General features: G+C 36.4%; 2 protein-coding genes across 2 annotated transcripts in view; one reads left to right on the forward strand and one right to left on the reverse strand.

The window, feature by feature from the left end:
- Positions 1–23,558, forward strand: part of LOC106636691 (uncharacterized) — an 85,974-nt gene that overhangs the window by 28,112 nt on the left and 34,304 nt on the right. Inside the window, exons 17-35 of the mRNA XM_023391068.2 lie at positions 54–396; positions 550–798; positions 870–1,034; positions 1,115–1,453; positions 1,531–1,703; positions 1,887–1,989; positions 2,899–3,062; positions 3,555–3,776; positions 3,978–4,231; positions 4,309–4,472; positions 4,660–4,930; positions 5,036–5,281; positions 5,838–5,970; positions 14,382–14,550; positions 15,451–15,496; positions 15,576–15,711; positions 15,770–15,926; positions 16,650–16,781; positions 17,088–17,447. Of these exons, the coding sequence (XP_023246836.2) occupies positions 54–396; positions 550–798; positions 870–1,034; positions 1,115–1,453; positions 1,531–1,703; positions 1,887–1,989; positions 2,899–3,062; positions 3,555–3,776; positions 3,978–4,231; positions 4,309–4,472; positions 4,660–4,930; positions 5,036–5,281; positions 5,838–5,970; positions 14,382–14,550; positions 15,451–15,496; positions 15,576–15,711; positions 15,770–15,926; positions 16,650–16,781; positions 17,088–17,447 (3,826 nt within the window). The remainder of the gene's footprint in view (positions 1–53; positions 397–549; positions 799–869; positions 1,035–1,114; positions 1,454–1,530; positions 1,704–1,886; positions 1,990–2,898; positions 3,063–3,554; positions 3,777–3,977; positions 4,232–4,308; positions 4,473–4,659; positions 4,931–5,035; positions 5,282–5,837; positions 5,971–14,381; positions 14,551–15,450; positions 15,497–15,575; positions 15,712–15,769; positions 15,927–16,649; positions 16,782–17,087; positions 17,448–23,558) is intronic.
- LOC106636728 (juvenile hormone esterase-like) lies at positions 17,481–22,661 on the reverse strand. Its single transcript, XM_014349225.2, has 8 exons — positions 22,504–22,661; positions 19,317–19,605; positions 19,062–19,247; positions 18,779–18,981; positions 18,517–18,667; positions 18,137–18,454; positions 17,900–18,044; positions 17,481–17,808 (listed from the first exon to the last, which is right to left on the reverse strand). The coding sequence occupies exons 1-8, from the start codon at positions 22,636–22,638 to the stop codon at positions 17,640–17,642; spliced, it is 1,596 nt and encodes a 531-aa protein (XP_014204711.2). The 5' UTR covers positions 22,639–22,661; the 3' UTR covers positions 17,481–17,639.

Raw genomic sequence — 23,558 nt, forward strand, 5'->3', positions numbered from 1 at the left:
ATCAGATTTATGCACGTGTATACTGAAAATTAACTTTTATTGTACTATTTTAGAGAATGAAAGGTCCAACTTTTTGTACAAAATTGACCAACTGCACGGTAGCTGAGGGCTCTCATATAAGGCTGATGTGTACAGTTATTGGACAACCAGAACCACAGGTACACTGGACAAAGAATGGAGATCGTATTCGACCTGGTGGACGTGAACGCGTAAAATATGAAAACGGCATTGCTACATTGGAGATTATTTCTGCTGAGTTAGAAGATGCTGGTTATTATACCTGCGTTGCTACTGATAAAAATTCTTATGGACAATCTACAACTGAAGCTACTGTACGAATTTATTCAACGTTCGAATACTCTCCCTTAAGGCCTACGTTTACATCTGCTTTAAGAGGTATTTACATTAAGTAATACGTTATTGTGAGAAAAAAAAATTAAATTTATTTGAGTGTATGAAGCCTTACTAAATTGTTTTAACTCTCACAAATTATCATAAGTTTAAGCAAAGATATAGTGAGTGTCCATTGATCATGATTCTTATTTATAGATAAATATCGATTGTCTGATAAAGAGTTAATCCTTGAAACTCGCGTACGTGGCCAGCCAACTCCTTCAGTTTCATGGCTGAAAGATGAACGACTACTTAGAGGTGGCCGTTACAGACAATCTATTCAAGATGATGGCTTTTGCCGCTTACACATATCAAATCCTGATGTATCAGATAGTGGACAATATGTTTGTAAAGCAAGTAATGATAAAAACGCTGATCAAATTCATCACATGGTTCACTTTGATGGTAACTATTTGTCTTTTGCTGATAAATGCAAATACTTGTTTTTAATTTTGTATTAAAGAAATTTTTTCCAGATTTCAAAAATAAACGTGTCAGAAGAGAACACAAAGATTATGTATTTGATAAACGTATTCATGATTTGAGGAAAGGAAGAGAAAAATTGCCAAAAATATCAACTTCTTTATCTGATTATAAAGTGCCTGCTGGAGGAACAATAGCTCTTCAGGTTGAAATAAAAGGTAATTCTATGAGAAATTGTAAAAAAATTAAGTTAGATTATTGAACATGCACGTATTTCAAATATGTTTGAAACTCTCAGATACATCAACACCGAATGTAACGTGGCTCCGTGACAGAGGAGAAAGAAAAGAAATAATCACAAGTCCCAAAATTCGTACTTACGCCGAATCTGGAGTTTATACGCTCGTTGTTCCCGAAGCTACAGAAGGGGAGGCCGGTACTTACATTGCACGCGTGAGCAATGCGTATGGTCATGTTGATACAAGTGCAACTGTTGAAGTTATACCGTTAAGTAAATTTGATGATCTTGGAAAACCAGCTATGTTTATTTCGAGACCCGTTGAAAAGGTGATGTACGTAACAAGTGGAGAGCCCGTATCCATATCGTTTAGAATGAGTGGTACTCCAAGGCCTAGAGGTAATATTTTTTAATGCTCTTTGAACATTGAAAAATTTTATTATCTATAATACATTTATACGATTTTTTGAAAATAGTTGTATGGATGAAGGGTATAAGAGACATAACGGATGGACCACGATCTCACAAAGAAATAATAGATGACTACGTAAGACTGACCCTAAACAGGGTAAATTCGGATGACGAGGGAACATACTGCATACTTGTAAAAAACATCTATGGCTGTGACAGATTATTTTTCACATTAAAGGTATTATTTAGTAATTTCAATAAAAAATAATGTAGAATAAAATTTTCGTGATACAATTAGCAATCATAGTTTAGTGTTGTACACAGATTTATATTAAATTTTTTTTTTAAAACGTGTCATGATATTAAAATCATATAGTTATCACATGTAGTTTATAAAATATTATTTTTACTTTCTGATTAGATTAAACAACGAGCAAGATCCTTAACGCCTACCGCAGAAAGGCTAAGTCTGTCGGATCGCTTATCTGATATACATATCAAGGAACAGGAATCTTATTTAAGAGGTGAGTAATCAGACGTTACAATTACCCTTTAGAATCATTTTTGAAGTGCTAAAATTATCATCGTAAAATTTTCATTTTCCATTGATCGTATATTTATTTTATGTATCACCGACAAATAGATCATGCAAAGCAAAGCTATTAGAACTGTTGTATCGAAAAACTTCAGTTGCATAAGAGGTTAAAATAACTAAAAATTATTGTCCTAACTACCCACGCACTTATTTTACGGCAACTTCTCTTGGCGAGAGCTATTTTCGTACGATCTCTTTCCCCACTAGCAACTTGTCAAGAGAGGTACGACCGAGAAATTTCAAAATTTAGTTCGTAGCGCGCGCTCCAAATTCTCGCACAGATTTTCCATCATCTACACATATGTACGCGCTTTAAAAGTGTTTGAATATAATTGTAAGCCTCAAGGATTAATTATTTGCTCGTCAGCGGTACTATTTTCAATTACTTGTTAATTATCAAGTGATGATTTAAACAACCATGAATCTTGGTACGTGTGATTTTGCTGATGATCAGCGACTGCTCGAGTCAAAGAAACAATTATTAAGAAGGTTAAGATTATCGTGGCACAACAGAAATTATTCAGATTCAAACTTGTTGTCATACCAAGGTATCGAACAAATTTATATTTTGCTTGCAACACTCTTTCAAAAATGTGATTTTCTAGCACTTGGTAGCTATTTTTAAAACGCTCTTCATATTTTACACGCAGTTGTGAACACGACGAGCCCCATGTTTTACAAGTTTTTAATATGATGTACTTTTTATGATTAATCAATTAAAAGATTTTATCATGACAATCTCTCATTTCTCTGAAGACATATAGGGTACGGATATTGGATTTTAATACCTGAAAAAAAGTAAAGCACTTTTTGGATTAATTTGTTGTTGTTCATCCAGATGTTCCAGGACCAATAAGTACCGAACCCATTGTTACTGATGGTGGGAGAAATTGGCTATCCCTGAGCTGGGGAAAAGCAGATCAACGTGGACCTGCCCCGGTTATTGCATACCGAGTTGACGCTTGGCAGCTGGGAGGAGACGGAGGAGCACGATGGGTTGAGGTTGAAAAACATAATATCTAATTTACACACAAACGCTTACTGCTACAGCAATTAACATCATTATTTAGAATGGCTAATTTCATACGTATCATACGAATATGTCACCGCTAAATATTTCGTATTAACTGTTAGGGATACTAAAAGATGGAGTCACGCTTGTTTACTGAAAAAAAAAAAAAAAAAAAATAATAATAAAAAATACTGTATATATTTAACTAGTTTTAAGACGATCTAACATTAGTAATTAAATAATTGAAAAATCAAATAAATATATTTTATGTTTCAATGCGTCTTTTTTTTCTTCACACAGACATTCCTTGATCTGTAAATTTCGTCAGAATAAAATTAACCTAAACTTTTAAGCTTCACTCATTCAACATTCATTTCCACTGCTAAGCGACAAATTCTGCTTTTTACGCTTCCTGGCGAAGACGAGAAAATTATCATCAAAGTTCAAGTTGATGAAGAACAATGTGTTTCTGTTGAAAATAGCTTGGTATTCCGCCAATAAACTCATTCGATGCTTTCAACCTCCGACCCGGCGGTGAATACAAGTTCCGGGTAACCCCGAGGAATCGTTACGGATGGGGCGAGTCAGTGACGATGAAAGGTTCAGCGACGGTGAGCGACAACGTCGAGATTCCCGAATTCGTGAGAATCCTTCCTGGACAACTGAAAGCACTCGCCGGCACAACAGTCAATTTAGAATGCGAAGTGAGCTCACAATACAAACACTGACGTTTTTTGTTCGTTTGGCTTGCTTCTCATCAACCATCGCAGTGAAATGTTTTTACGTTGGCTTACTTTTTTTTCAACCCTGCCATGAATCAAACGCATCAAACATAAAAAAAACTGCTAATGTAACGTGAATGAGAAAATTTAAAAAAATGCATTGTATGAATTCCTTTGAGTCAGGTTCGAAGTGATTCAAAATTCGACGTTAAATGGCTGCGGGAGGCAACGGTGATCGATTCGAGCTTAGATTCTAAATATGTGATTAAAAACGAAAAATCGAGGTGTTCGCTAGTTCTGGAAAATGTAAGCGATGTTGATACCGGTAGATATATTTGCCAAGTATCAAACAAAGCTGGGCAAGTTTCATCCTACGGCCGAGTACTGGTGGTTTGTGATCCAAAAATTTTGAGCGCAGACGAGCGCCTCAAGAAAAGGTACTTACTACAATCGTAAAGAATTTAATCATATACACCTGAAACTGGAACTATTTTTTATATTTTCACCAAAAAAGATTCTTCGACGGGCTGTTGGAAGATGGACCACCGTGTTTCACGATGAGACTTCGCGACAGAAGAGTTCAAACTTCGTATCCCGTGAGACTGACGTGCCAAGTTCACGGATATCCTGCGCCTGAAATTTCTTGGTTCAAAGATGGAATGGAAATTCACGAAAGTTGTAAGTTGTTTATCAATGCACCCATGATAAAATTTTACCAACGTAGAGAAATTTAAAAAAGACTATAACTGTAACATTTTCGATTGGAATACAATAGTTGCTCCTCTGAACTATATTATAAAAAATGTGGATTGTGAACTGCATCCTGTTTCCATAAGCCAAAGAAAAGTTGTCCGTAAAATTTCAGCCACGCGTTCAATGTACAACGACGAGTCGCATTTCCATACGCTCGAAATCACCCGGTCGAGCTTGGAGGATTCCGGGACCTACGAGGTATGCGCTAAAAATGCAAACGGCTCGGTGTCCTGTCGGTGCATGCTCGTAGTTGACAAGGGCATTAGAGCTTACATAGCCCCCGAATTCCTCTACGGTCTGGATATCGCGTACGCCGTCAAAGTTGGTGGCGAATTGAGATTAACGGCACAGATCGAGGCCTACCCCAGCGTTGGAGTTGCATGGTAATTGGTATCATAATCATCCGATGAAAAGTAGCTGCTTGGATGTATTCTCTTTTTCCAAAAAATCGATGTATAGATTTCGTTTATGGATTGTATTGTATTTAGGCATCGAGATGGGATCCGGTTGAGACCGAGCAGGCGTGCCGCGATGTCGTTGAGCCACGACGGTACGGTTGAGTTAGTCCTGGCCAAAATCACAGCCAGAGATGCAGGTGTTTACACGGTGGTCGCCTCTAACGAGGTCGGCAAGACCGAGACGTCCACCACAGTGTCCATCGTTGGGTCTGACGATGGGCCAAACGCTTCGGACCAGCCCCAAGTCTTGGTCAATCCACCGGATACAGATGTTCCGTAAGTTGAATTTTGTGAGGTATGCAGCCTCAACGTCATAGTAGTTTTAATGCATCTAACCATTACAAAGTTTCGCTCTAATAACAGTAGTATGAAATTCTCTCGCGTGATTATGTATTTATTCCATACGAAATTTGCCATAAAATTAATGACCCGTGGCAAATGGGTATTATTACGCACACGAGATTATACACATATCGTAAAGCGCGAGTTTTCATTTTCGAATCGTACAATTAATTTTGTGACAGTAGTTTGTGTAATCATTGACTTTTGAAAAGCTCATTCAATGGATCGCGCGCTAGTAGCCCTCACAGCGATTTTCTCGGCCTTTCACAGCGGTGCAGCGCCGCGTAATTGATTCATTACTTCGCAATCGACATAATTTATCGATCAACTCCACAGCCGCGCGATTTACATTGCAAATTATTACGAGCACAAGACCAGAACCTGCTTTGGACACTCCTTTGAAAACAAACTCCCGGTTTCTAATAAAAAAAAAAAAAAAAAAATAATAATAATGATAATAAAAAAAGAGTTATTTTCACCACTTGCACAGTTACTCGAAGGCACCGCTTTTCGTGACGAAGCCCTTGTCGACGGAGGCCCAGGAGGGCGACACCGTGATCATCCAGTGCGAGGTTGTGGGCGACCCGAAACCCGAAGTCGCCTGGCTGCGCGATTTTCTGAAGGTCAGTGATCCTATCTTTCTCGTCTTTGTAAATTACAGCTCATTACGCGACAACGTCTACATGTGTACACGCATGTACACGCGTTGAGACGTTTTTGCTTAAGGAGTCGATGTACACGTGAGGCAAGACGTTGCAGAAAGTACCTTGCAAACGGCCTTGCCAATTTTGGAAATAACACGGACTCTTGGCAAACGATCTCGAGACCGTCTAATGACGTTCAATTTGTTTATCTAATACCACTTGATGTGAGTGTATGGGGGCAATTTCGTGTTTTAAATGGACTACTTCACTTTTTTGATGAGATGATTAGTGTTTTTGCCAAAAAAGTATGGATTGTTCAAGTGATAATTAGTGCACTTGCACGTCTTGTTTGAAAGTGTCTAATGTATATTATGATATTTTTCATTGCGAGTTTATACAATTTTTCAACCATTAATACAGTTTAACTATTAATATATTGATATTAATACAGAATTGAAACACCAATACGTAATATAGGAAGAAATAATGACAAATAAATTTTTTTTAAATATTATGAATTATTAAATTATTTTAATAACCTTCTTATAAAACCACTTTTCTTCGATGAATTTAATTGTAATTGGCATTATATGAATTATAGATCAACTTTAAATAAGTAAAAAATAAAAAAATATTCATCTATAAACTCACATAAATTAATACAGTCATTTATTTACTTTAAGTTTGGGAAAGCAACGCTACACAGAACTGACGCGGTAAACTTAAAATGTGTGTGTGTGCGTGTGTTTTTTTTTATAGAAACATTGTAAACTATGTACACCAGCTATTACAAGTAAATTTATAGCAATATTTGATTTATTTTCTTGAAATATCGGTGAAAAAAGATTATGTTAAAAATTGAAGACCATAACAAGACAAGAGAAGATTACGCATGGCAAGATAATGTTTATATCTTTGAAGAACAATACAATGTTGGCTTAAATCTCTAATCATCTTGACATGGGGAAACCATAACTTGAAACCCATTGATTATTTTTAGTAATCGCATTGCGTAATATTCGAACGATTTTAAAATTCTGCAAAAAATCAGGCGTCAAATTGACAATTAAATATCTGCTTCTTCAAAAACACCAACGCAATTTTTCATGAAAAATAGTCAATAGCAGCATGATATCGTAGTTCAATGATGGCTCTTCCCAATCGCGATCGACCAATCCATCAGAGATGCAATCATTAACGAACAAAGCGAATGTCCCAAGCCAGATTTATCCGTAGGGAAATATAGTTGACAAAATTTCACCTCAAGACGTTGCAACGATATATAATATACGTATGTGCACGGATGGCATCACGGTGAAAGCGCACGCCAACGAGTTCAGAGGACTTTTGTTGAAAACGTACCCGCATGCAGTACTCATCGCGCATCAGTAATAGAGCTTTTTGCGCAACAGAAGCGAGAATGACGTGGTCGTCTTATCGTATAGGTGCAGCGAGCGGTGGCTGAAAGAAGCGAGATACGAGCGCGTGTACAGGTATATTGCGCTCGGGTCGTAGCAATTTAATGTGGGTCAAGGTGGCCCGCGCGAAAAGAAATGATATTCATTATGCCCGTATTCGGTGTATCTGGGCCCCGTTGCCCCGTTGCCATCGTCGCGCCGCTATTCATCATCTGGCCGGTAATTGCCGGAGCCGCTGTACGTGTACACTTTTATGCTCGAGCCATCGCTTTATTGGCGCGTACATTATTATGATCTTTTCTTTTACCTTTTTTTTTTTTTTTTTTTTTTTTTTTTTTTTTTTTTTTTTTTTTTTTCCTTTAATTTTCGCATACTCCCCCATCGGCCTTTTTTTGCCTCTTTTGCTTTTCGACCATCTTTCCGATACTTTCTCGCTGCGCTTCGGATACCCCCCCGTGTGTATCCCTTCCTTGGCTTTTTGCTTTTTTTTCTTCTTCGTCTTCGGACTTTGTTTGGCTGATTATTCTCATTAGCCTCCTTTTGGAGTCGGGTAGAGATGGGCAGAGTCGTAATTCGTGTTTGAAAAATGTTAATTTATTTGGGAAGAAATTTTTATTTTGGATAAAATTTTATTTTATTTTATTTTAAATCAAAGAAAAATTGTCTAGAGCAACAATAACTTTGGATTAGACATTAGCAAATACCAGAAGTATTTCAATGCTAATATTTCGAATATCTTTTGAAAAATAAAACAATTTAATAAAATCATTTCATTTACCAACAAACTGTAAATGCGATTGCATGCGAACGAATTAAAAAAAAAATTTTTTTTTTCGAGTAATAAAACTATTATTTTAGTAACTTAATTTTTTTTTTTTTTACTTATTTGAGATATCATATTTGAGATTATAAACTTACGAGTATTTTAATAACATTTTTTAATTAAATATTTAATTAAATACAACACACAAATCGTTTATTCTTATATTTTATTTGAATAAAACAACTAAATATCGACATTTTTTTTTTTTTAACTTTTCAAGTGTTTGGAATTTCTTAAATACTATTATTCACCTCAGAAATAAATAATTTTAGTAGGTACCTGTAAGTTGATCAATCAAACGTTCAAGGGAAGGAAGTACTTTTCTCGCATGCATTTGATCTCACCGCAATTCAGGCCAATAAAAACAACTTTCTTATCTGCTCATAGGACTCGAAAATTTGTCGTTCCTGATAGATTAATACACTCGCAACGGTACTCTGTAATCTCCAAAAAACTCGCTTCAAGAAAAAAAATAAAAAAATAAAAAAAGGTAAAAAAAAATTTTCCTTGAAAAAATGACGAAACCCCTCTTTGCAAACACACATCCTTTCGAAGACCCAAGGAAGAATAATGGGTTTTGCATACTTACCTTGTCGCGTCGCAGCCTCCACGTCATTGTTTGCAAAGACTGGCAAAGCCGCATACACATGCGATGGATAGAGACGCGCCAAAGGGGATCGACTCTTCAGTGTTCTCGTCGTCTGGACGGGATGCAAAAAGAAAAAAAAGTCCTTGAACGCGCTGATGTGCTTTATTTTCACGAGGGACTTTGGGCGAAGGTGGTTTCACTTTTGTGCAATGACAATTAATGATCATGTTTTCTTTTTCTTTCTTTCAATAATTTGTCGTCAAAGTAATTGCGATTGATGGAGCAAATAAAACACTTTTTATAGTCCACGGTAACGATTGAAAATTCAGTGCGTGTTGCTTTGCATCGCGTTGAAAAAAAAACAAACAAAAAAAAAACACTTGATCCCTTTTCATAATCCAGAAACTCAACGACTCCTCCAATTAGTGTTTTTCCATCCACGCCAGAGAGGGTCGAGGAAGCCTGACCAGTTCCCACCCGCGCCTGAAACCGGCCGTCTCTTAAATTTCGATTTTTTTTTTTCTTTCCTTCTCAACCGCTCGAGCAACTCGCTTTTACTCTCGCGAAACCGTGTATCTCTTTAATTACTCGAGTGACGCAAGTATTATCAAGGAGGGGGTATAATACACGACAAAATAAAATAAAAAGTAACGAAGGGGGAGTATCCAGCCCAGTAGCTGAATAACACGTCAGAAAAGTGTTGTGTGGGCGATAGCCACATTTTTATGCGAGTACAAAGTAAAATATACTCTTTTGAGATGAAATGTACCATTGATCGTAGTGACGATCAAATCGCAATGTGGCGGTGCATGGCTCGTAAAGTGGGTAGGTCCGTAAATTTTTCCCCGGTCTTTCACGAGCTGCATCGATGCAAACGATCGTGGGTGTATTTTAGGAATAAATAGCAAGACCACCGTGAGAACGGATGGATGACGAGTCGATGCTTTGTTGATTTTAGCCGATCGCGGAGATATCAAGTGCAATAATTGATTGAGCCCGTACCGGTTAGCGGAAAAGGAAAGCTATAGTGTCCCTGTTACTGCCACGGCTGAGTTATCGATGTTTGTGTAGGTACATTTTTACAAAAGAGGTTCATTTGCATATGTACGCGTTACACGTGTCTATTTATACAACCAAATGAGTGGAATAAATTGGTATTCGCATCTGATGATGTTTTCTGCAGATAAAAAAAAAAGAGAATTCGAGCGATGGTGTGTTAATGGATGCTGTCGTCGTCAAAGGAAAAATCGGCGAGGATCGTTTTGTACCTCCGCGACAACGATTTCACCCCTTATTCGGCTTAATGGTCGAAAAAACGTGTCACGCGCCCATCCACGGGTGCGCTCTGCTGCGGGTCGAAACGATATTTAAAACGATGATTTTCTCGAAGTGATGGCGAGCGAACGTTGCGTTTGGGACCTGTGAAAAGTTTACCAATAGCTTTAAAATCGATGAAAAATCGAGACAACGTCCCTCAAATTTTAGAATCGGAATTGATTACTCGTGCCAGGTTTGGGCGTGCGTAATCAGCCAGATTTTCTCACTCCCTCCATAGATGTTGGATAACTAACTAGGTTTGTTTAAAAAAAAAAAATTTTTAAAAGTAAGACAACATATTTTTTACCCAAGAGCCCACTATTCAGCTCCAACCCTTTCGCTCTCGAATCCGGCCGTCATCGATCATCAAGTGCTCATTTTCTAAGCAAAAAAAGAAAAAAAATAGCAATCCTGTTCCGTTCATAATAAAACGCGTGGCAAAAGTGTTGGCGCGCTATCTCTTGCAGCCGATAAATCTCAATCGCGTGGTATTTGTCGCGCGAGCGTAGAAGTGAGTAAGGGAGTAGGAGCGAGGGACGGCAGGAGCATAACGAGGGCGAGCTAACAAATCGGCCTGGCGTTGGCACCGCGGCGTCGAGCGGGAGAGCAATCCAAAGTAACGCGAGTTACCACCAACACACGGTCGCGCGCACGCCGCTGGATCGCCCACACAACTTCGGGTCTCCTTCGTTTCTGGTGCACCATTGGGTTTATCGTCGCGTCGATGGTCTTTCCAGAGGTTTATTTTTTTGTTTGACTTTTTTTTTTTCATTGTTTTCGACACGGCATGGCAGATGTATGCGTTTTTGGTTTCGTGGAGAAGAGAGTGTTTTAGTGTAGTACAGAGATCGAAGGTGACGTGGTTTTTGTGAGTTTTTTGGTTGAAAGTTTTTCCATCGATACGGTACAAGACAAATGATGGAGTAGGTCATCACTCGGCAGATACGTGTACGTAAGTAGTTCAGGTTAATACGATACGGTCTTTTTTGCTTGGAAGAAAATTTTTACTTGCGTTTGTTTTGCAAAATAAATCTTTTTTTATTAAAACAAAATGATCCTCGCGATATTTATTTGTTCAATAATTTATAAAACATTAACGAGGAAGTTTAAAGTGCATCCGATCAAGTGTATTCTTTTTTTTTTAATCTATACAGTACGATTTTATTTCTTAGAGCGCTAATTTTGTTTGTTTCCTAATAATGAGCAAATTTGGATTTTGTTGATATAAACGATGCTGTTTCTACATAAAGTTACATTTGATAGCCAAGTTTGCAAACAAATGCACTTTTGTTTTAAATTAATAATTGATAAAGATTTTTTTCGCGCAATCAACAAACAAAACTGTAAGGTACAGCTGAAGTCGATAGTTCTTCACTTGACCCCGAAATTGATTAGAGCTTAATATGGTTTTCGCTCGACCGACCAACTTTTCGTACAATCCAATGCAAAAAGGGTGTCATATGGATATATTCCAATCCTATTGATAAGTACCCCATCGGGGCGAATAAAAGCGACGTATGAAAACAAATAATAACAAAAACAAAAAATAATCCATCAATCACTCATCACTGAGCAACCGATGGTGTTCCTCATTGAAAACGTCAAAAAGCCGCAGTCGCAACGAGCCAGGAAGACGAACAATACCCGCACCGACGAAATAAAACCACCACCGGTGCGTTATTGTCATCCATTACGGATCGATCGCTTCTTTCTCCCCGCAGCCAGTGCGTGTACACATCGGCAGTCGGGTCGCGTACGAGGCGGCAATGACGCGCCAGCTCACACGAGAGCATACGCCTCTCCTAAGCGAGAGGAGCGCACGCGACGTTTTTAGCCGCGAGACCGATATCCATCCGCGGCGTGACTCATCCCCTGCAACGCGCGGAACTCAATTAACCGCGTTATATTCCCGACGCAAGCGTCGATTGTTGTTCCCCGAAGCGAGAGACATCGTTTTGTCTCGTGGCTTGTTTTTTTTTTTTTTTTTTTTTTTTTTCTTTTTTTTCCTTCCCTCGCCTTGGGATCGCGGGCCCTCTTTTCGTGGCGCCGCGCTTTCCCGTCCGATCGCATTAATTTTGCGGTCGGCATTGCCCACTCGACAGCTGGCCGGTCGGCGCCTTTTTTCCCTCCTCCCGAGAGCTGATGCGCGGCTTTTTCTTATTCTTCTCTTCTCGGGACGGCCGAGAGCCACTTTTGTCATTGACGAGCTGCTGACTTGATTTACCGCCGATTTTCAAGAGGGAACTCGATACCCTCGCGTGCGGGTGATGTGGCCTGCGAAACATTTTTTTACCTCGAGTACGAGTAACGTGCAAATATTTTACAACAAATTTGCAAACACTTTTTTTTCATTCTTCCCTCCAGTGCACAGTTACACATTTATCGTCGTAATTAAATCTGCACGTCTCATTGGTCTCTCGAGTAATCGACGCACGTCGAGAAATGTATCTTTTGTTAAAATAACCTTTGAGCTGTTGATTTGTGTTGCTCTTGAATCGGTCTATTTACCAACAATATCTCAATGTAATGCTTTAGACGAGACAGAAAAATTGTACGTCTTTGCTCACCAGCTATCAACTCTGCCTTAATGTCGTTTATTACCGAGATATTTATGCGTTACTGCAAACACATTGGAGTAATCGATATTTTTATATTTTTGGTAAATAACAAAAAATAATCGCAGCAACGGCGTCTCTATGCTTTTCGTAAAGATCGAGGAGGAACCCGCACGAGCGAACAAAAAATCGGCAAATAAGTTGGTCGGCTTCACGGTACACTTTCGCTCCCTACATGGGACGCCGCGCGATCAGCGGTTACAAGGCATCGCTGTTAAAATCCTCCCAACATTAGGATTATTGTTTCTTTATCTTGGATCCGCATCCTTTTTTTGGGCGAGCGAATGGTTCTTATCTTGGCATTCGCATATGGTCAATGGAGAATTCATTTGTCGGTCTAATGAGGAATTGACAAAAAGAATGATGTTGGCCACTGATGTTCTTCCACGAATGGGAACTGGGAAGCCTTTTTTTTTGGCATCATATACTTACCTCTCGTTTATTTTTTTTATCATCAATCATGCATTTTTTTAATCCGCAGGATTACAATTTTTTTTTTTAATTTATAGTCATCATACAAATCGATGATCTAAAAATAGCGTGTTAAAAGAAGTACAGTATTGTTCTTCTCTTTCAAGTATAAATCGATGAATCGAAAGTTATAATTGGAATTTTTAATTTCCAACTTTTTGCAAATAGATAAAAAAACAAAATTATGGCACTTACACCAGTTACGTGTAATAGAAACTAATGAATCGGAAATTACAGTCGATCGATATTTTTACGCAGAGTAGTGTTGGAGCAGTAAATAATGGCTCTGTTTTTTTTTTTAATTGGAACAAATTTTAATAAATGCACGAGATATATCACCAAGAGTGTTATAGTAGCAAACAAGACCTCACTTCGAAACATACTGACATTTTGATGAACAGTCCAATGTGCTCGAATGTTTTTTTGTCAGCTTGTCTCGATGTCCATCAAACATCGAAGATGTATGGCTGGCCAATTTGTCTGAAATCGTGTCGCTGTGACACTCAATCTTATTGGTTCGTCAAAGATTTTTTACCATGAAAATGTACACGGTATTAAAAAAGTTGCAATTTTTACCAGGAAGTGAATTTTTTTTTTAATTTTAACTACACCTCGCAACAGTCAATACGCATGTGTAGAGAAAAACACTATGGCAAACATTGCTCTTAAAGTACATTTTTACTTTAAAGAAACATTAGATTTGGATCTTAGTCACGATTAATGAATATCATTCATAACCATTACGTATCAGTTTCACTTAGATAGAATATTCATAATTGTCTATAATCAGCCACATCACAAATACGAGGTCTCACTTTTTTCAATTATAAAAAGATTTAATATTGATTAGAAATCACCTCGGAAATCACCAGAAGTAAACACCAGAATTACCTAATGTACGAATCAAAAAAAGGAAACTATAACGTGTCTTTTTCCAACTATCGAAGATAATATTTGTTACCAAATGATAAAACTCTTAATTAAAAAACCATCGGTCTAGTTAGTCTATCCCAATTGAATCTAATTACAATGAAATTGATTGTTCCACTTTACGTAGTCCAAATAAAACACTGATACATCTAATTAGCATTTTCGAGAAATGAATTGATCCTTGGGTGTGCCAATACCAATACGTGTTTGCATCTTATAATTTGCAGCCAGACTATTATCGCGACGCACCGCACTTCCGGCGCGTTGGGGACGGTCCACAGTACAGCTTGGAAATTCCCCATGCCAAGCTCGACTACACGGGCGCGTATTCAGTGGTGGCCAGAAACGAACATGGCGAGGCGAAGGCCGTGATATCTTTGCAGATTTATGCCAAAGGTACGTATACATGTTTATTATATACGAAACGTGCGTGCGTGTGTTGCAGGTTGTGGGTATGTACGCGAAAATATGTTGTTTAACTGCACAGTTCAATAGAACGCGTTGCTATGATTATTTTTTTTTTTTCATTTAAAATACAAAAAAAAAGCTCGTGATTTATATTGTTGTAATAATTCTAATAATTTAGCAACTTAGTAAAGATAAAAAATAGCTATTTTGGAAATAAGGGCGCAAAAGCAACTCTTTTGCTTACCCTCGCATGGAACATGATACTTTTTTATACTGTAATAAGAACCTTTTTTCATATTTGGTGGGCGTTGTTCAACTTCTTATAGCCATTGAAAGTTATTTTTTGACATTTAGTACGTGAACATTAAAGAAGTGCTTTTTCCTAGTGCCTATGTGATTTCGGAATTGATCTCAAAGCGAATAAAAAATCGATGTGCGAAATGGATACTTTGCACATTGGGCATTTTCTGAACAGGCGTGAGAAGTTGAACTTCGCACACTGAGTATATATATATACATATATATAAAAGGAAAACTAACACTGGTCGCAAAAATTCAACTTTTAATAATGCTAATGCATGCAATAAAATCCTATTTATGTAAAAATCGCCGTTTTTACAAACTCAGTTCATAAGGCTTATCGAAAAACCGCTTAACAAATATATAAAATGTTATTAAGAGGCGCTTTCGTGTTTATCTAGATTGTTTTTGGTTCATAGTAAACTTTGTTACAACTATAGACTGGTGTAACAATTACGTACTTACAATCGTACTGCACATAGGTGCTCGTACTCGCTTTTTCTTGAACAGTTAATGTTTCAATACCATTTTTGCACTACCCAAGAATTAAGGAGAATTTTAAATACTTGATATTAAAATTTGGTACAGGTTTAGGAAAGGGCGACAGCATGGATCAAAGCAGTATCAAACAGAGGTACATTTCGATAACTTTCAAGTAAAATCACTATTTGACTTTTACGCTTCAATTGTTTGTCGTACTTTTTGTTGTCCAGTAATGTGCTCAGTGTCCCAGTTATCACAAAAGAGTTGAAAGACATGCGCTGCTGCGACGGAGATGCCGTGACTCTCGAGTGCAAAGTGTACGCGCCGTCGGAGACTCCAAACATTCGATGGGAAAAATCTGGAAAGGTACTTATACGTAAAGAAAAACACGATTTTACGCCATTCAATTTGATATTCTCGACAGCCTTTGGTTCTGAGTGGTGATTTCTCAGCCGAATTCAACGGCGAAACTGCCAAACTTGCCATTCGTCACGTTTATCCCGAAGACGAGGGCGAGTACACGTGCGTCGCCCTCAACGAGCTGGGAAAAGCTTTCACTTCTGCCTGCCTGGTCGTCGATGGTAAGTCCGAATCGATAGGATTTCACAACCAAACAACGACGCGTACCATATCTCTGATTTTAATTCTGCACGAAAACAATGCTCTTTTCGAAACATCAATGAGCAGCAGTGGAATCAAAGGCATATATATATATATATATACACGTGAAGCCAAACGTGACGGAAATTCCGAAATCGTTTCGCGATAGCGTCAGCTATTGTACGGCGGGGAGACATTGGGATGGGCTCTGTTGCATCGTGATTCAGACCCACTTTCGTTCGTTCGTTTACACGAAGATACTTCTCTTGCGCGTTGAATTTTTATCGCTTTCGATGCTGTGAGTGATTCAAGTATTTTTTCCCCACGTTCATATAATATATATGTTTGATGATTAATCGATGCGATACTACAACTTGGAATTACTTTCATTTTTGGCAGAACGTAAATACAACGCCGTGTTAGATAACTGTTTCGGACATAAATAGCATTAGTCTCACGATATATTACACCAATTATCATCCCCGGTTTTTTTTTTCATGTCACCGAGGGGCTGCGTACTCTTGAAGTCATTAAAAAAGACTTCATAAGTCATTCTAAGTCTTTCAATGGCTCAAAAAGACTTGAAAGTTCACAGCCCCTCGCATGTCACACAATAAAAAATGTCGCAGTCGCGTTATCGTCTCTCGTGAAAACCGAGCCTTGCGTTTAGTTTATACATAAATTAAATTTTTTTTGCATTACAGTGCCAGAAGGCAAAGAAAACGTCCTCAGCCAGCCACGTCTCACCAGACCACAAGGCCTTCTGTCGGCGAATTCAACCCCAAGATCAACACCGAGATCGACGCCTGTTAGAAGTTTATCTCCCGGAGTGACCCGTGAGTATAGCGATAAGATTAAAGCTTACCGATGTATACCAATTAAACTCGCACGTGCTAGATAATCTGCAAACTTAACGAAATATATGTGGTAAAAAAAAAAAGAAAAAAAAAAAAAGAAAAAGAAAAGTGGCTCGAGATAAACACGTTGTATCCTGTGATTATCACGGTTTATCGAGTAAATTAAATACGAAAGAAATTAAAAATAGAGTGACACGCGTGAGTGGATGAACAAGGGGCGCTATAAATAGAGGCGTATCGTAATTCATCGTACCGAAAATACTACGGGTGCTTACGTTGTTTCAGGTGGTCGGGAATTGAAAGCGCTGAATCTACCTCGTCGGATCGAGTCGCCGGGTAGCCTGCGCTACAGGAAACCAAAATTCTGTCCGCCCAAATTCTACACGATACCGCACAACCGCGTGGCAGAGGAGGGCGAGACGATAAGGTTCCAGTGCTCCGTGACTGGCCACCCGATCCCGTGGTGCTCGTGGGACAAGGATGGCGAGCCCGTGACGCCGAGCGCCAGGATCAGTATTAAGGAGAAGGACGATATCAAGACCCTGGAAATCGCGGAGGTGACGCTCGAGGACGCGGGACTGTACAGGGTCACTTTGGAGAACGACGTCGGGAGGACCGAGGCTTCGGCTCGATTAGAAGTTATCAGTAAGTTCATGATTGTTTTTGATTTTTCGTACTATGGAGATTGTGAGGTGCAATTGCGGGAAACAATTGATTAGTTTTGCAAATTTTTCAATTTTTTGTCTTACTTCATGACTGTACAATTATTGTGCATTGAGTGTGAAAAAGAAAAAAAAATTTCGCAAAATAACTGTAGATTAATTGTTTAAGGATGTTTCATTGAAAATCTGGGAAAGAGTTTTTTTTGTACTCGAAACGATCATTAATGTTCAACATTTTTTTCATGTGTAGCTCTTCTCCGATTTCCAAGTATCGAAAGACTGTACCATCATTGACTGGCTGCCAGTACAGAGGTATCAGTTCTGAAGTTGTAGGTGTTGGCATTCTGCAACGAAAAAAAAAAAAAAGAAAATTATTGCACTTAAAATAATAAGTAAACTATAGTATTATTTGTCCTATGTTTAATTAAAAAGTACCCAGTTCTGGCGAAATTCGTCCACAATTCGACCAATTGTTCCATTTTTCTATAATCTGCTGATCCCTTCTTTGGCGTTTCGATATTAAATGATTCCAAAATTTTCATGCTGAATAGGTATGGTAACTCATCCATGTGCGAAGCTCCTAAAAATACGTAAGTTACAAAATTTGTGGTTCAACGTTAGTTTTGCGAAATCAAGGCTAGTTCATCCCGCTCGAATTGAGATACCACTCACCTGAAAGCGTACTTTTGAATAGCGTTTTCGTCAAGTCGTATCCTTTGTCATAAGTAAATTCATACATGTAAGTTGGACCAGAGTTTTTTTCCACTTGAATTTTAACAATATCGTGTATTCCGCAAACAAAAGCCACGTCACCTATCAGGTCCGACAGACCTTCAATATCTTCAGTTATGTTACCATTGGTGCAATACATGTTCTTGAGATCTTGTAATGTAATTTTATTTTGCTCAAAATGTTGTATACTTTCAGGAGTTAAGACAAAGCTCAAAAACTCGTCATTCATGGTGGAAAAATTACTTCGCAAACCTACGACTGATGTATCATATTAAGTCTGTGGCTCATTTAGAGCTTAAACTACAAGTAAATTATCATACATTTCAATAGCATTGTCCCTTCGCGATTGTTGTGGCCTATCATGTACGGTACGTTGGCGCCTTTCTTGACAGCTATTTCCTTAGAGAGAGGCATAAAAGGTTCTTTGGATTTTGCGTCAATGTCTGGGTTGAAAACGAAGTAACAGAGTCCCTTTGACAATTTTTATGAAGTTAGATAAGTTAGAGTGTAATGAACAAAAGAAAAAAAAGAAAAAATTAAAAGTTGGTACATTATTTAGAAACAGAGAATAATTTCAATTACCTCCTTTTTCTTAAAATGTTCTTGTGCTTTGATTAACTCCAGATCGTTCACTGTTTGTAAGAATTCAACTATTTCTTCAGGATCGGTAATACTTTTCCCCAAGTATTTACAAATTTCAGTAGCTGCCCAGACTTTCTCCTTCAAACAATTACCCCACGGGCATGTGGAAACTCCACTATGAGAAATAGCTTTGTGAAACAAACCTGAATGTGACGACAAAAGTAAATCTTAATATCATTCTGATCCGAAAATAAACTTCATTTTTGTTATGTTTTTTCTGTACCTTTTGCTAAAGGAGATAATGTTAAATAATGCACGGATGCGCCACCTGCGGATTCACCGAAAATTGTCACATTGTTTGGGTCGCCACCAAAGTTCACAATATTTTCTTGCACCCACTGTAAAGCAAACACTTGATCTTTTAAGCCTTGATTTCCCGTAGCCACCTCGTGATCAAGATTCAAAAACCCTAAATATTCAAGTGGTTAAAAAAAGTAAATGATAAACATTAAAAAGCAAGTGATTTGCATGTATTCACCTAATATTCCCAATCTATAGTTAAAAGATACGAGAACCACGTCTTTCTTCATCAAAAAATCAGCACCATATAAATCGTCATGCGCCGATCCGAACTGAAATCCGCCACCATGGATCCAAACCATGACAGGTAGCCGAGCGTGAGGATCAACGTCCTTTGTATACACATTCAAGTACAAACAATCGTCCGAGCCACCCATAATGTCCAAAACTGGATCGTATTGAGTGCACATGGGCCCAAAATCTATCGCGTCCTTTGTACCTGACCATGGCTCAGCTCGAACGGGGTCCTATAAATATTCTAAGGATCAAAATCTCGCGTCGAATACCAATAATGTGTTACACACCTGGCAAGTAAAAAATGTGTACATCGCGTGGGATGAGAGCGAAAAATTTCACTATCAATCCGTTGGTAGTCAAAAATAGTTTTGATTAATTCAACAAAAGTAGGGTGGATGAGTTTCGTCAATAGTTGAAAATTTTTCGAATTTCAACTTCAAAAATAATGCGAACGAACTACTCAAATTAAACAGTTTACTAATAAAGTTATTCAAAGTACTATGAAATTTGGAGCTGGAATCGTCTATCTGTTTTTTGTTTTTTTAATTGAGCGGGGATATTTTGATAATTTTTTATGCCAATCCCATTAGACAGAAAAACCGCAAAAAACACCAAAGTTATCGAGGTCTTATCTTACATGTATAATGAATTAATAAATAAATAAAATATTTAAGAAAACATCTATATTTAATATGACATGATTATTAAAAGATCGCTAATCCTTGCTCTCAACTTTGTTAATAAAGTTTTTTCTCCGGACAAGACTATACAGGCGATCTGGGACGTTGTTTGTTTTTGCCTTTTAGGTTTGTAATACATCATTAATAAGTAGGAATTCGTACGAATTACCATGATAATAAAGAGTGCAAATAATAAAATGAAAGTACAATTCATGATACTATTATACTTAAAAAAAACATTTTTTTAAATGTCGTTGGTAGTTTTATTTTTTTCTTTATAAATAAAAATAACATGCAAAATTCAATTGAAAATTTTTCTGATTTTGTTTTTTAGTAGTAATTTTTTCTACGCTTGTATTTTTCTTATAAATTTTCATATAATTATTTTACGTGCTTTAATATAAGATTTTTAAAAATATGAAAAAAGTAAATACTTAGTTACGCAGGAGTTTCTGTTAAAAAGTTAGGAATGGAATTTATCTAAAACTTTGTACACATGTGCATAGTTTAATGTAACGGAAGTTATTAGACTATATGGATATATAATAAAGTTAACAATTCGAAAGAATGTTTTAAATGATTTTTATCATGGGAATTTCAGAGAACACTAAGGTGAATTATGTTGTTGATTTTTTAATTTGATTATCAAATAAAACATTTTATGTAGATTAAAACTTAAATAAATATTTATAAGTCTGCCATAAATTACAAACCCTTAATGTTATTTAAATTTTTTTAAAGACAAAGTTTCCTCAATGTTATCCCAATGAGGATGTAAACAGCAGATATTTGTGAAAATTTTTTGTAATATATTAGAATTTTTAATTATTATTTAACATTTTCTATGAGCAAAAAAAATTTTATGGTCAGACTATTGAAGCATCTATAAAACTTAACAAATGCAAAAATAAAATTATGAATCATTTTAAATACGAATTGAAATTATGATTTGTTTTAATTGTTTTGTACGTAATTTTTAGCGTACATTACATTATAAAAAAAAAATAATAATAATAACCAGAATAAGTGGCAAAAATAGTTACCTATACCTATAAAAAGATCTGTACTCTGCATCACAGTATACAAAAGGCATACACATTACACATTTGTCAGCTTGGTATACAATACTACTTATGTAAATCGTATTTTACATAAATGTTATGTTAAAAAAATACAAAATTGATTTAATTAAGTTCTCTGTAAACTGTTACCATACATAAATGCTGTATATTTGGTACACTTAATTTTTATAAGAAAAAAAAATGTCGTACGATTTTCAGATCTAATTTGTCCAAGTAAAGAATTTACACAAAATTTTTAACTGTACTCAAGACCCCACTATCTAACTAAGAAAAGAAGAAAGCAGCTATCTCACTATCGAAAGCAAGAACCCGATAAGTCAAAATTAAAGTAAGAATATGGTATGTCGAAATTAAAAGCAAGAATATGCTACGTCAAATAAAAAAGCTGTCTACAACCCAAATAGAAGACAAGAAGTGGGTACCTTATTTTTGGTGCCTAAACCAGTTATTTAAATTTTGGATGTATCTACTAACTAGACCGTTATATATACATATATGGCCCATGTCTACCTTTTACCGTTTATTCGGACGTAGTCCATTTTGGCTTTAATTCTGACTATTAGCTTCTTGCTTTCACAAATAAGGCAATCAAGTCGTATTTTTACTCAAAAGATACCCATAGTTTTTCTTCAGAAAATATCTTGAAATACAGTTTTTATCAGATATCTTGCTGAAATGTTTAAGGTCACATTTGTTACAGTTATCTAAAATTATAAATGTGTATAACCTTCTTGAACTTATTAACCATAAAAAAAAATTTTTTGGAGCACTTGAAATGATACTTATGTGTATATACTAACACCTCTTTCTTTTTTCGCCTTCTCTCTTTCTTTATCTCACGCACAGATTCACATAAAGACTCGCAACATCATTTTCTTAATTTAAAACTGTATTAAAATTGACTGCTGTGTAGCAGCCATGGTTTTGAAAATATACGTATAAATTTTCTGTCTAAAATTTGTGTAAACATGGTGACCAATATTGTTATTAAAATTCAACAATCATATTAAACGTATTTACTAAATTAAAATATAACTTTTTAATAATTTGCAGTGTCGAAAAAAAACAAGTAAAGCTTTTGATAAGTAAAATTGTCTAAGATTAAACAAAAATATTTATATTGTTGACTAGTATTTTTGTAATTGGTGTAGCACGTTAACTCTATACAACTTATGTCTATCTCGGTATAATAAATGTATCATAAATACTTGAAACTTATTTAAAAAATGATTATTTATTATAAATTTTATTCAGAAGTAATAAGAATCATTAAAAAATTGTGAAATAAATGTACCGTAATTATATTAATTGCAATTAAAGCTCAGAAAATGGCAATGATTATTGATTCGCTTGAATTGTTACTCACCTTAAATCTCAATGAACCCGTGGGTTTCTGGGCGTATGGTATCCCTTTAAACGCAAAATAGTCGACGTTTTCAATATTCTTCTGCACTAGACCACGTAGTCTACCGTACTCCGTATCAACTTCGGGCCTCTTCATAATTTTTGATTCGAACTGGTGAAAGGCTTCGCGTCAACTGCGATCCAGCGGTACTGGCGCGTGGCAGATTATAAACCATGGCTGCGTACTGACCTTGAGCGTTGATTCTAATTATTATCGAATCGTAACGCTTTGAATTTCAGATAGCATTTTTTATTGACACTGTTATTTAAAGTTAATTGGTGTTATTGCGTCGATTACTTGCTAAGTATTGGTCAACTAGATTGTTTGCAACAGTGTAAATATTGTGGATAATTTAAGTTTTGCGGTAAAGTAGATAGCCAGATTTATGATTAAAGAGTAATTTCAGTGTTTTTATAACTTAATAACTTTGGAAAAAAAAACGAATGAATGTTTTGATACTATAAAAAGAAAGGTGTCATTCACACCTGTTTCATATTTAATTCTACCTCTTCTCATAATGTTTTTGAATAGAGTAGACTATTTACGTATTTTTGACGAGTACAAACAAATGAACACATAATTTTTATACTTCACATAGCTGTGTAAGTCAAACACTTTATGTAAAAAAATGCTAGTTTCCTGCAGTTGAGCCTCTAATTAAATTCAACCTATTATATAGAAACAAAAAGTGGTCATTCTACAATATGAAACTGGTTTCATTTCTTTTATTGTTGAATCGAACCACTGTCTTTTTTTTTAGTATCAATAAAGTAATATTTTATTTTTTTTCATCATCATTCGAATTTAAATTAGCGTTTACATCCTATTTTCATATACTAGATTTCTAATATTTTTTGAAGATTAGAAAATCGAGGATAAGTTAGGGCTAAGATAAACAACATCGGCAAGAAATAAATTTTGTATTTATATAGTGTTTTTTATTTTTAAATTATTAATTTAAAGACATTGATCGAATGAAATAGTTTTAAAAACACTTTTAACATTTTTTATGATAA

The sequence above is a fragment of the Copidosoma floridanum genome, unplaced genomic scaffold, assembly GCF_036245765.1.
Source record: "Copidosoma floridanum isolate Cflo_tuat_1 unplaced genomic scaffold, Cflo_Japanese_pri ptg000014l, whole genome shotgun sequence".
Lineage (NCBI taxonomy): Eukaryota > Metazoa > Arthropoda > Insecta > Hymenoptera > Encyrtidae > Copidosoma > Copidosoma floridanum.